This window comes from Microcebus murinus, chromosome 2 (genome assembly GCF_040939455.1).
Source record: "Microcebus murinus isolate Inina chromosome 2, M.murinus_Inina_mat1.0, whole genome shotgun sequence".
Classification (NCBI taxonomy): domain Eukaryota; kingdom Metazoa; phylum Chordata; class Mammalia; order Primates; family Cheirogaleidae; genus Microcebus; species Microcebus murinus.
In genome coordinates, this window is record NC_134105.1 from 51,615,174 (window position 1) to 51,629,321 (window position 14,148).

General features: G+C 33.9%; 1 protein-coding gene across 2 annotated transcripts in view; it reads left to right on the forward strand.

Moving 5' to 3' along the window:
- The window catches only part of PDE4B (phosphodiesterase 4B), a 396,900-nt gene that overhangs the window by 57,372 nt on the left and 325,380 nt on the right, over positions 1-14,148 (forward strand). The window contains exon 1 of one of the 2 annotated variants that reach the window (XM_012767158.3): positions 9,089-9,333. The exons of the other annotated variant lie outside the window; for it this stretch is intronic. Within the exon in view, the coding sequence (XP_012622612.2) occupies positions 9,098-9,333 (236 nt within the window). The 5' untranslated portion in view covers positions 9,089-9,097. Of the gene's footprint in view, positions 1-9,088; positions 9,334-14,148 lie in introns of those variants that run through there. 2 annotated transcript variants of the gene reach the window in all.

Genomic DNA, 14,148 nt, shown 5'->3' on the forward strand with positions numbered 1-14,148 from the left:
TCTTCTCCTGCCTTCTCCCTGAGAGTGGACTAAAATAGATCCTTTCCTTATAGCCTTCATAAAGAACTAACTCTTCTGACAACTTGATTTTTGGACATCTAACTTCCAGAGCTGGGAGACAATAAATTTCTGTTGTTTAAGTCACCCAGTCTGTGTTATAACCAGGAAGTTCTAGAGTAGTGCTGTAAATACTTTACAACTTTAAATATGTATAAATGGCTTTGGAATTTGATTGTGGGTAGAGAGCAGAAGAGATTTGAGGTGCTCAATAGAAAATGTCTAGATTGCCTTGAGGAGACTATTGGTAGAAAAATGAATGTTAAAGGTGCGTTCGATGAGGTCTCAGATGGAAATTAGGAACATTTTGTTGGAAACAGGAGGAAAAGTAGTACTGGTTATAAAATAGCTTGGTCTAACTGTGTTCCAGTTTCTTTGTGGAAAGTAGAACTTATAAGTGATGAACTAGGATATATAGCTGAGGAGATTTCTAAGCAAAGTGTCGCAGGCGCATCCTGGATTCTCCTTGCTGCATATAGCAAAATGTGAGAGGAGAGAGAGAAATTGAAGAAAGAATTGTTAAGCAAAAAATAACCAGAGCTTGAAGATTTGGAAAACTTTCAGCCTGTTTGCAGTAAATATACACAAATATTATGTACCCATAATAATTAAAAATAAAAAAATTAAAAATAAGAAAAGAAACAGCCTTTTGCTATCTACACACCAGGCAGGGAAAAGTTAGACTGAGGCAGCTAGATAGTAAGCTTTCTGATAATATACTGACACTATAAATTCTTTAAAAATAGAGTAGTACTTATTGGAAATAAGTTTCTTACTATTAAAGTTTCTTACTTTAATAGTTTCCTACTATTAAAAAATAAAATGTTCAAATGCAAAAAAAAAAAACCTATAAAACCAATTTGAAAGTTTCAAAATTTTATAACTAACAACTATAAAACCAATTTGAAAGTTTCAAAATTTTATAACTAATACTCTTCTATTAAAGGTTCTGATGCCAAGTAAAATGGGAGTAATACACTCCATTCTGTCTCTACCACAGAATACAGCTTTAAGTCCTAGACAGAATGCATGGAGCAGCTATCTGAGAGCTCTGACAAGTAAACACTAGTAGGCAGATTGGGCAAGAAGACTCAATTGTAAAAAAAAGAATCAATCCAATTTGCAAATGGGCAAGAATCTTGAACAGATACTTGCCCAAAGAGAATATATATGTAGCAAATAATCACTTGAAAAGATAATCAGCGTCAGCCACTAGGGAAATATAAACTAAAACCAGTGTGAGATACAACTATACACCTAGTAGAATGGCTAAACTAAAAAAAAAAAAAAAAATAGTGAAAAGATGTGTTAGCAAGTATGTAGAGCAACTGGAACTCTCATATTGCTGGTGGAAATGCAAAATGATACAACCATTCTGGAAAGAGTTTGACATGTTATTATAAAGAGGAACAAACTTATCAATGACCTAGGAATCCCACTTTTGGGTATTTACCATAGAGGAATGACAGCATGTATTCACACAAAAACTTACCAATGAATGTGTACAGCAGCTTTATTCATAATTGCCCCAAACTAGACACAGCCCAAATGTCCTTCAGTGGGTGAATGAATAAACAAACTGGGAAATACTATTTGAAAATAAAATTGAATGAACTATCAATAAATGTAACATCTTGGCTAAACTTCAAAGACAGTGTGTTGAGTGAAAGAACCTGATCTCAAAAGGTTAACTACTATATAATTCCATTTATATGACATTGAAAAGACAAAACTATAACAGATAGAAAGTTGCCAGGGATTAAGGGTAGGTGGAAGACTTGACTGTAAAGGGGTGGCACAAGAGAGTTTTCTGGGGGTGATTGAACTGTATATCCTGATCCTAGTGGTGATTACACAAATCTACATGTGTGTTAAATTTCACAGAAACAGTGCACCAGAAAAGGTCAATTTTACTGCCTGATAAATTAAAAAATAAAATAAAAGAGACAAAAAAGTAACAAAGGAAGCTTTCCAAAAATATGTAATCTCTTCAAAAGTCTTTGCTATAAAGCTCAGCATGCTCATGTATAAAATGTCTCCAGCCTTTGATTTTACATAGTAATATTGCAGTTTTGCTGATATGAAATTAAATTTGAGTTACTTCTTAATTCTAGGATTTTATAGCCAGTCTTGATAAATAAAATCCTATTTTCTTCATTATAAGCAAATAAGCCATTATCATTAACATTACTGAATTTTAAAAATTTCTAATATAAGCAGATTTAAAATTAACAGAATATGTAGAGAATACACAAATATTCTCAAAATTAAGACTCTAACCTACCATTTTTGAAACATTTTTCCATATTGATATGTATTCTGTACCACTTAAAAACTCATAACATTAAAATATTAATTTAGGAAAAATATTATTTCTGTGAAATAGCTTGAAAATGTATACTTAAACATGAAATTGATCCCTGAGCATGATTCTTTTTTAGCAGCAATGGAGTGAATTTGATTTTTTGAATTTCTGTGATCTCAATAGTATACGATTAATTAGACTTACATAGGGAATTATTTACATTTAAAATTTTTAAGTGTAGATTAATACTACTTCATTTTGTTCTTACCTATTTTACAGAAGTCTATTGACAGGGTAGAAGATAAAAAAAAATGAAAGTTCATTTCAAAGAACAAGGTTTTCCCAAATATACCTTTGTTTCCAATAGGTATATCTCTAATACTGTATTCATCTAAAATCACCCTTTAGACAATTTGCTGACAGGTTAATATTATCTTTGGGAACTGGAGTACCCTCTTTTAGTGTGTTTTTTAAAACACCTTCCATGGGAGCAGTTTCTCTCCTTGCATTTAGGTATCTGACTCATCCTTGCTAATATATCTTGATGTTAACAATGACCTAGGAAACAAAGAGAGAAACTTCCTCAGTATTTTTATTCTGTGTAATCTGCCTTCTCAGAATGTGCCTTCTGAAAGAAACACCTAATTACTCTGCCAAAACCAGAAAGCACTGAGAGAGGGGAGCCTGGCAAGTCTATGCTACCAGCATACCACCTAATGAATAGACATTGTAACACACTGGTGTTCTGCTTTTGCAGAGCAGTGAGGTTGTGAATAATAATAATTATTATTTTAAAAAAACAAAGAAATGATAGTTAAAATGGTAAACATAACCAAATTGCTATGATTTAGAAAGCTTCAGTTTGAAATCCTTTGTAAGCTCAGGTGTAAGAAGTTAGGATATTGGCTGGAATAGTTTTCAAGATAAGAAAAATCCAGGACTAATCGGAGGTCATGATTTGGGGCACTAAATTTATTTTTCATTCATATTTTTAATTGATAAATGTTAACCAGAATTGCAAAGTCAGGCTTTCAGGATACAAAGATGAATGCAATAGTTTATGACCATGGAGAGCTCATAGAGTAGGCCAGGAGAGAAATGAAAATAGGTACCGTGATATATTAAAAAACATTCCGAGGAATGAACCCAATGCTGGTGGAGTAGAGATGGGATGAAATAGCTGACTCTGCCCATGGAAGTTGGAAAAATTTTCATTGAGGAGTTTTCATTTGAATTTAGCCTTTATAGATGAGACATAGTATTCTCGGAAAAGAAAATAGAGACATAATATTCCAGGCAGTGAAAACTACATTAAATAATACATAAAATTTTGAAAAAGTTACTGCTTAATGCCAGTATAACTCTTGCTCTAATTTGATAGTTTATTCCACTTTTGTTTGATGCCTCCCTCATCTTATTCTGCACTGAGCAGATTAGTTATTTATTCATTCAATGAATATTTATTTAAATACCTACTATGTGGCAAGCACTGTTCTGGCAGTTGGGATTATAGGATTGAACAAAACCAATTCCTTTCCCTCATGAAACTTAAGTTCTAGGGGCAGCAAACGGGTGATAAACAAGTAATTAACTAATATTAACTATATTATATGCTGACAAGTACTATGGAGAAAATCAAAGCAGAATGGGGGAGATCTTAGTTCTAAACAGGGCTATTGTGGCAGACTTCATCAGGCAAGTGATATTTAGGCAAAAGCTAGAAGGAGATAAGGGGGAAAACCATGCAGATATCTTGGGGAAGAGGAAACTCGAACAACAGTGAGTAGAAAGGAGGGCTTCATGGGTGGAGCAGAGTGAGCTAGGGTGAAGCTGAAGGAGATGAATTCAGAGAGGCACTGCAGATGGGGAAGCGTGGGGACCCTTTCATATAGGGACCTTAAAGCCATCGTGTGGACTTTGGCTTTTACTCTAAGTGATGAGGAGTCACTTAAGGGGTTTGAATGGGCAATTCTTTCTTGAATAGGTCCACCTTGAAGAAAGATGATACCATAGCATGCTCGAGCATCTAGCATACAAGCCTCCCACCTCGGATTCAGGTGACTTCACCAAGTGGTACAGGTTAAAAACTGATCTCTCTGAAATGACAGTTTACAAAAGATGAGTAATTAAATAGCATCATATGGATAAAAGTGAAGTCATTCACATCATCTTATAAAGAAAACATGTTAGGTAACTTCAGACTCAAAGGTGTTTGGTATATGTGAAGATGAACTTCTAGCAATATGACTAGATCACCCTGTAAGCCTGAATTTCCTCTTCTGTCCCATGAGGTGTCTTCTGTTGCAAAAAGCGTGGGTAGCACTGGTGTAGTATAATAAAATGGATGCTATAGTTAGAGTGGGAAGACCTGGATTTGATTATTGGATCAACTCTTTAAAAACTATGCAACTTTGTGTCTTGATGTTCTTATCTGAAAATGGGAAAAATAATGTACATTCAGTCTACAAATATTTATTGAATGTCTACTCTGTGCCATACACTCTATTCCACATTCCAAAAATACAATATTAAACAAGACTCAGCCCAGCCCTAAAGGGTCATACATTAAATATTTAATACATAGGGAAATCAAATAAGGAATTTCAACAGTATTTGTCTAATACGTTTAAGAGGATCAAATAAGATAATGTATTAGAAATGCTTCCTAGCATTTCTAGCACTCAGTAGGCATGCAGTAAATATAAGTTACATCTCTATAATTCTTTATTCTTAAGATTTGTCAGTTATTTTTACTTTTCCAAGATGGCTATATAACCATTTTAATTAAGGTGACTATTATATTTTTTTCTATCATGTTAGAATAATTCTCTAGCTTCATGTTTTAAAACTAAAATAGGAAAATTTGGAGAAGTTGCAATTTGTGGTGATATAGTTATTTCTAACAGTGTATTTACTGTTATATATTGTTGTGTAACAGCATATACTGTTGGAAGAGGTTACAGTTGTTTGTTAGTGTTCTGCTCCACTCACTTATTACCTTGTCTTTGACTGAAGGGCGGACCCTGGTATACCTTTAATTGAATAGAGTTGAATGGTTGTGCTCAGATGATGGGTTGTTTTAGAAAAATAGAGCTAGACAGTGAAATAAAGACATAATCAACAATAATTCAACTCTGTTAATATTGATAGTCTTAAATCTATTCCTCCTTTTAAAAAGTTCCAAGTAAATTATCTTCTCAAGTATCCAGCTTTGTATTAATGACAAATAGGAGCCATGTTATTTTGAGTTCAATGTTGTGCTAGGTATAATAATATCATTGCACAGAAACTGCAGTTTTTAGTTTTATAACAGTCAGTTGAAAAATGGTCAGAGAAAATTTATTCCAGGTCACCTTTTAAAGTCTGAAGGATATTGAACATAAAAAGAATGCAATTATTTTCACCTGAAATAATTTTATTACAAAGATGTTATCTTCTAAAAATATTTAAAATAATGTTATTATGCTCCTACTACAAGTTTACAGTTTTCCTTGGTTGTGATTAATTGGCCTTCCTTTTCAATTTAATGAAAATCAATTTGTCCATAATATTTATAAGTAATGCATTATTTAATTATTATTGACTGTATAACTCTATTCAAATCCTTTAATGGTATTTAATGTGATAAATTCTTGATTCTTATTGCTTTGCCTGGATGTGGATACCAGAAATTTCATTATCTAAAATTGAGACGTAGCTATAATTAGAATTCTGAAATCATTCCCAAGGGGAAATATCTGTACACTGATAAATTGGTTGAGAATTACTCATTTCTCTTTTTGAGGTATCCAGGGCTAAAAACTATATGTGGACAGGAAGGTTTTCATTTTATTCATTAGCTCCCTCCCAGGCACTCAACAGGGCACGTGAACTCTATTTGCTTTCTCTCCTGTTCTCCTAGCTACTTCTCAAAATAGTACCCATTGCTGAAATATAGCAGGATGTTTGCTTCTATTGTGCTTGTGTTTACTTTCTCTTAGGTAGCATCTCCTGTTTCCTACCATCTAGATTTGTCTTTGATTTCTATATTTGGCACAGTGTCTCCTTTTTCTTTGGCATTTTGACTCTAGAAACATTCTTTTTTTTCAGAACTAAGTAGTTCAGACTTTCAAACAGTTTGGTTATTTTTTGATTTATATTTCAATACACTTTCTTTGGTATGCCTAAATTTTTTCCAGAGTAGATAGAGTTAACAGATTTTACATATTTTTGAGAACTTTATTTCTTAGGATGATTCTCAATTTCTCTTTAATTGGAACATTGGCTGTCATAGCAGGTAAAGTGAAAAGGGTAATGTGGAATGCCACATGATGTCATGTAAATTGGCAATAACAATTGGGAAGTAATTATAATGGCACTATTATGCTGCTTTAGCCAAGTTTGTGTTTCCTTATCCAAACTTCAGTTTACATACAGCTAAATCTGGGTTGTAAAATTTGCCATTTTGTTGGGGGGGGGGAAATTTCTAAAATGCTAACTATATTTTGGAAGTTTTGAAAGTAAATATGAGAAATATCTTTAGTGACTTAAAATCGCCATTTTACTTTTTGCTAATAAGTCACTCAGAATAATGGCAAAATCACATATATTCATGTCCCAGTTTTAAACCATATTATTGCTGAAGGAAAGTCCTAGCTTTGTTTTCATAATGTAGCAAATAATAGGTAGCATTGGCCATATTTTCTCCCATAATATCACTAACAATCTGTCTTCTCAAATATGGCAGTTAAAATATCTCTAGATATTAAAAAATACATTAGGACTTCCTGGACAAAATTACAATATTGTAATTGAATTAAAGAACACTCAATTGGGAATCAGAAAACCTGGGTTTTCATTTTAGCCTTAATATAAACTACCAGAATGACTTTAGGCAAGTCACTTAAGTTCTCTAGCTCTGTTTCTGTGTCTTTGGAATGAGAAGATGAACAGGTGATTACTATTATTATTAGGATTCAGCACAAGTCTAAAATTCCATGTCTGTGCTTTTGTTCATGATATAATTTAGTTAATTATTGAAATATTGATATGCTTTCCAAGACAATACCTACAAACCGTAGTTTAACCCCTTCCTATTATGTTTGAACCACTTCCCCAAGGGCTGGTATGGGATCTACTTGCTCCTACACATCAGTTAGTCCACTCTTATTTAGCCCTTTAGATATTTAGCACATTTCTAGCCAGAGTATCTGACATATATGAATGATTTTATAAGGGCAGAAGATCTCACACCTTACTGGAAAAAATAAATGTCTCCATTTTTCACAGAAGTCTTGCTGTGAATCATTCCTCTCCTGTCACTCTCGCTGACTAGCCCTAGTTCTCCTTTGTCAAATTTGTTTGAGATCAGACTGGCCCTGGCGACAGTCATTGCCAGGACAGACTTTTCACAACTTCAAGCACCACAATTTTCTTTCTACTTCCATGTGTCTTTTAAAATATAGAAGCTGAATTCCAGTGTATATCTAAATGTCAGGTTACAGTGATCTACTTTTGGACTTGAGACATTTTTTTGAACTCCCCTGCCTGTATGTTTCACTTGCAACCCTTATGAACAAAGTACACACACACACACACACACACACACACACACACACACACACTGTCAAGTCTGTGTAGTCACACACAAGCATACAATATTTTGTATGCTTGCTTGCATGCACAAACACGTGCATAGTGCTTGACTCTGGTCTCTGCACCTTAACTGGGAGCATTCATTTTCCCTGGTTGCTCCCTCCATTTCAGATTTGAGCTTTGGCTGTCAGCAGTGGCTTTGCATCTAACATACAGTGGCTGCTGTGGGCAGTCCATGAACAATGAGCTCAAACAGAAGAATGAAGATAATGCTTATTGGAATAAAGATTGGGTTTTAAATTCCTTGGGGGAATGGACCAAATCCAATGTTTTCCTGTTCACTGACATTTTTTATATTAATGCTGTTTTGCGTCTTCTAGAGAAGGAAGGGGGGGAAAAAGTTCAGCAAATTAGCTCTTTCACTCAGAAATGGAATTTGGAAGGCTGTTTTAGCTAGGCATTTTGACAATTCTTGATTTAATCAGTTTATACTGTGATGGGGAGAGGAGCCTCACAAATTTTGTGAAAATCTGAGCAATGAAGGGTGTTGTTAGGGGGAAAAAACAGAGAGCAGTTGTTTAAATAATGCTGAACCAATAGCATTTGGTAGGTGGAGTTACTGTTGTGTGCATTACAGAGGAAGATAATTCTGAATGAAGACTTTAAACATTACACATGCTGGATGGATTTTTTTTCTGTTCTTTGTGCAAACAGAACAAGTGACTAGGTGATTAGGTTTTGCTTACTATCCATTAGTGAATGCAGCTTGTTTGATAAGATTTAAAAAAAAAATACATGTAAAGGATTTATCAGAAGCCCTTATGAATATTTCATGAGTTGATATATTCAGCTGAATGAATTCAGTGAGTGTCAGTGTGTAGCTTGCAGACAAACCTCATCCACAAGGAGGCTACTGACATTGGAAGCACTTTGGCGCATTTTCAGAGGCAAAGCCAGCCTGATAAAGCTTCTTGTGACAGCCTGACTTGCCATTCTTCGAGTATGCTGCTCTTGCTCTAAGCAGCATACATTGGAGCCACAGCTTCCCAAATTAAACTGGAAATAGTTTGCAGACTTACCAGCCTTCTAACCTGCAGCAGTATCTCTGCTATGTTTGAGGCTTTTGTTTTGTATGGTGAAAGCTAGCACTCCTTACAAGACATGACAGCAAAAGATTCTTCAAAGGAACTTACTGCTTCTGAATCTGAGGTTTGCATAAAGACTTTCAAGGAGCAAATGCACTTAGAACTTGAGCTTCCGAGACTACCGGGAAACAGACCTACATCTCCCAAAATTTCTCCACGCAGTTCACCAAGGAACTCACCATGCTTTTTCAGAAAGTTGCTGGTGAATAAAAGCATTCGGCAGCGTCGTCGCTTCACTGTGGCTCATACATGGTAAGACGGGACTTGGAGGTATCTACAGTGCTTTTCAGATTCTTGCATGAGCAGCTGTGATCTAGAATGTAGAAAATGGAACGTTTGAGTTTTGTTCCTAATACATACCCCAAGTGTGAAGTGAATGGAGACCAGGTCAGCTGAAGAATACATAGTGCACTGTGTGCTAAATTATCATTGTGCTACTAGCTGCTTCCAGATAAAATACGCCTCTGACTGTAGAGACTTTAAAATTACTGCTCTTAAAAAATACATAGCTAATTCTAGGTAAATAGAATAACAAAGTAGTTTTAAAAGTGAGTTTTTTGTTTAATCTCTGTTGAGGCAATAGGTGACTTTTTTTTTGTTTTGTGGTTGATGATTTTTAAAATATTTTTGGGACAAAAATAAGTGTTTTAATCTTAGTCCTAATTTATTTCTTAAGACAATGTATAAAGTAAAACTTAGTTAATTGTACCACATGTTTACAGGGTATAAACCGATGGGTTTTTGATTATTGACTTTTATGTTCATACTACTTAAAGGAGAACTAAGTTCCCACTTTTGAAATTGAATGACTAATTATTTTATGATTCCAAAATTTCTGTTATCTTTAAGAGCCTCTATTTTTTTTAATAAAAAGAAACTTAAAATTTACAGACATTTTGTGAATGCCAAATAAATACATTCAAGAACCTTCTATAAAAATTGCATTGAACCTGCCACCTTTCATATGTATGTTTATAAGGAATGTAAATATACCAAAGTAGCCTCCTTAAACCAGTATAATAATGAAATATAAGGAAAAACACAATAATATTAAATTACCTTTGCCTGTAAAAGCTAGACCACTTCAGATTTCTTTGAAGGCTATATTTCTTTTCAGATTAAGGTACCTTTCAAGATTGGGTACTATACCTCAGTTTTATTTACTAGGGATCATAGCAATAAAGGGAGCTCATACCTCTTAAAGGCAATTATAACATCGTGATTTTGTGACTGCATGCTAAATTACCAACTAACATTATAAACTGAGGAGATCTGATTGTTGAAAATTAATATTCACTTGACTTATTTTCTACTTATCTGAAATGTTTGTCTGCATAATCTATTGCCTAGTGTATTGGCAAATTAAGGTTACCCCTAGAAAGATGTAACATGCCTTTGATAGATACCACATGTTTAGCTAACATATACTTTACCTGGCTAAGTATGATATGGCTATTCTTGTTTCCTGGCAATGGACTGGTTTTCATATAATTGCTTTATTGGAGAATGTTATTGGTCATCCTCTTGATGTATTAAATATTGTTATTTAATTGTAATCTCTTGTAGAACACACGTGATTAGTTTTTCAAAACCTACCAATGGTGGTAGCACTAGTAGAAAGGTTTTTATATAAGGATGTACTGATTTGAAGTTCTCTCTCTTGTGCTCTATCCCACCCCTAACGTGTGTATATTTTCATACAGTTTGCTAAGTAATATAACTGAATAGGGAAGACATATAGTCATATTGTTAATTAGTTCTCACAAAAAACATATATAGAAAATACACAATTAATTAATAGATGCATATCTTTTACTACTTGAGTTAATATTAAACCATTATTTTGGCCAAAAAGATATTTAATTTTAGATAGTTAATTTTTAGATATGATAAGTCTTCATAAAACCCTGGTAATATTCTCCTTAATGTTGAATTTTGGTTTCCCAAATATAATATTGTGACCTTTCTTTTTCTTAGAATAGATTTTTTATGTGCTAGGAACATAGAGCTATAAATACTGGTGTTTTTTTTCCTTTTCAAAAGAACCCAAATTTTAAAATGACTAAAAAGCCTGTTTTACTCATGCATTATACAAATTTTCTTGCAGCAAGTTGCAAAATGAGCAATTAAATGATATTTGATGTTACTTATGCAAAAATGATCTTCTTTTAGGTGAGTTAAAACAAAATTCTTCACAATTGCCAAAAAAAAGATATGAGTTTGGAATAATGTTCTATAATATAGGTTTAAAGAATTCATTAATCATTAAATATATAAAATAACATTAGTAATGACTATGATTCATTTTTATCTTTTATTTCCTTCCAACTTACACACTCCCCTTCTTCTGTTTCTTAGCAAAGCTGTATCACAGTTTGTTTTCAGCTCATGGTTATCTATATTTACATTTATTTCTATTGTTTTACCTGAGTATATGCTTAAGATGTTTCAAATTTATTTTCATGAAACATGACATGAAAATTGCTTTTTGGAAAACGGACATATATATCTATGTATTTTAGTAACTTTTTTTCAAATCTTAAAAATTAGGTACTTTTTAATATCAGATGAAATAGTTACACGATGAAATAAGAGTATAGGTACTTTATTTTGCCTCTTTGTTATAATGAAATGTAACCAGCCTTTCACGATTAACGATTGGCATTTTTCAAACCATGCATTTAAGTTAGAAATTCCAAGATATGCACTTAGAAGTCTCTAAAAACATGTTATTACTTTACAGCAGACAGTAGGCTTCTTTTAAGAAGATTGGATTGTTTTGATTCCAGCATTGAAATTAAAGTAATTTTCATGATGAAGCTAAACAATGCAGAAGATGCAGTTTATACCTAAACCCACTAAACTGCTTTTAAAAGATCTTTGGTTATTTGTAGATTTCACATTTTAGTTATATGAATGTGTAGCTCTGGATTTGAAAACCCAAGTTATAAAGTGTGGGCTAATGGCAGAAGATTTAAGAAATACAAGTGAAATTCCAACTGGGATTATTTAAAAAATATCTGAAGAAAAGTAGATGTTCAATATGTTGTCACTAATCAGAGTATTTACACAATCCTAAATCTGGAAGGAATTTGGGTGATTATCTCATTGCTCCCTTTTACCCTTGGGAAGGACCACAATTACTCCATCTTTGACATATGGGAATCTGTCCTACTTTTACAACTAGAGAAAATAATTTTATAACCTCACTTAGTACACAATCTTACTACTTCATAGTCCAGCTGTTGGAAAAATCTTACTCCTGATTAATCTTTATTACTTATACATAATATATACTCTGTTTTTCCCTCTCAGTGGATAGTTAGAAAAGATTTACAAGAAGCTCCATGAATCTGAAGATCGTTATTAACTGTTCCCAGGGTTTTTTACTTTTTCATTCAGTCAACACACATAATCAAGTACTGCTGTGAGCCAGAAATGAAAAAAATTCTGATTCGATCCACATATATTCTAATACCTACTATATTTTTTTTACTAGATGTTCATATGTGTTACCTCATTTAAGTTTCATTTGGAGTGTAAGCATACCCCAAGTTCATGTTCCTTTCAGTATTATGTTTTGTAGTTATAAAAAGTATTCTTAATTGCTTTAGTTCTCTTAATTATTTCTACTCCATTAATTGTTATTTTGACTCTGAACCACCATCCCAAATTTCCAAATTCCTCTTTGAATTCTGAAACCCAAAAGTGGATACCACACTCATTGTTAGGCGATGTAAGAAAATAGAGGTAAAAAACATGTCATAAACTGTAGACTCTGTTCAGAAGGGACAGTGTCAATGGCATGCTGAATAGGGAATGGGGAAATCACTGCTAGAGTTCTCAGGCCAGCATAGTATTTGTCCCTAACCCCAAATCAGGTGTGATAACTTCTATCATTTACTCAGCACTTGTAATGTGTTTGGCATTATTCTAAATGTATTTACTTATTTAATCCCCGAACAAGCCCATGGGGTATATACATCATATACTATTATTATTTCTATTTTATAGGAAAAGGAATGATCAGAGAATATAAGTAATTTGCCCAAGCTATTCAGCAAATATGAGGCTGAATTGAGCTTTGACTCTGAGCATGGGGGAAAGTACACATAGTCCACTGTGGTTACAGCCCAACAGGAAGTAAGACTAGGAAGTAGGAAGGTGGAAAGGCTAGGAGGTGAGACTGTGCTGCTACATTGGAGCCATACTCTAGAACTTCCAGTAACATGAACAAGACTCCAGGCTTCAGCCCATCATCTGTGGGGAGCGGCTACAGGTTGTGGATTGCAATCTATAGTTTTTATTTTTTAAAAATACTTCTTTCTATATCTCCCTTGGAGAAAGAATATAGTTTTTACCTTGGAAAGGTACTTTGCAGAAAGTGTGGGGAAATGGATTGGAGGACAAGGAGCCTGGAGGCAAAGGGAAGAGGGAGAATGTGCATTTGAGATAATGGAGATAATGGCTTCTAATTATTTTGTATTTCCCATAACATTGAAAACTGTGTTTATGACATCCTTTATGACTTAACAAATTACAATTTATGGAAACTGGGAGGAAAGGGCATGAACTTGTTCTTTCTTGCATTTATGTCCTACCAACATGATGCTATGCATGGTACTAGCTGGTTCATTTCCCCCACCTGTGCCAAACAATCATAGCAAAGGTGCATAGGAGGATGGGGCATTAGGGGAAAATCCAATTAGCTCAGTCCTAATTTACTTGAGGTGCTTTGTGTTTTGCTTTATGTGCAGACTCCTGGTGAGGCTTTTTTTTTGTAAACAGGAATTATCTTAGTCCACCATCTGAATCAAATGCCAATGGAAATCTATGAATCATGGTCTGAGGTTGTTGCTTTAATCAGAGCAAGCATTTTATCAGTATATCTATAAATAGTGTTTTCCTGACCTTTTAGTGTCCTCAAGTCTTCAATATATTGGAATTTTAAAATGCTTATTGTAAAAAGGGCTTTGTAAAGTAATGGCGGCAACCCCCAGGACACATGCCGAAAGGTGGCCCAGCAAGCTTGGCCACTGCCTGACTGCTAAAGTCAAGTCTAAGCCC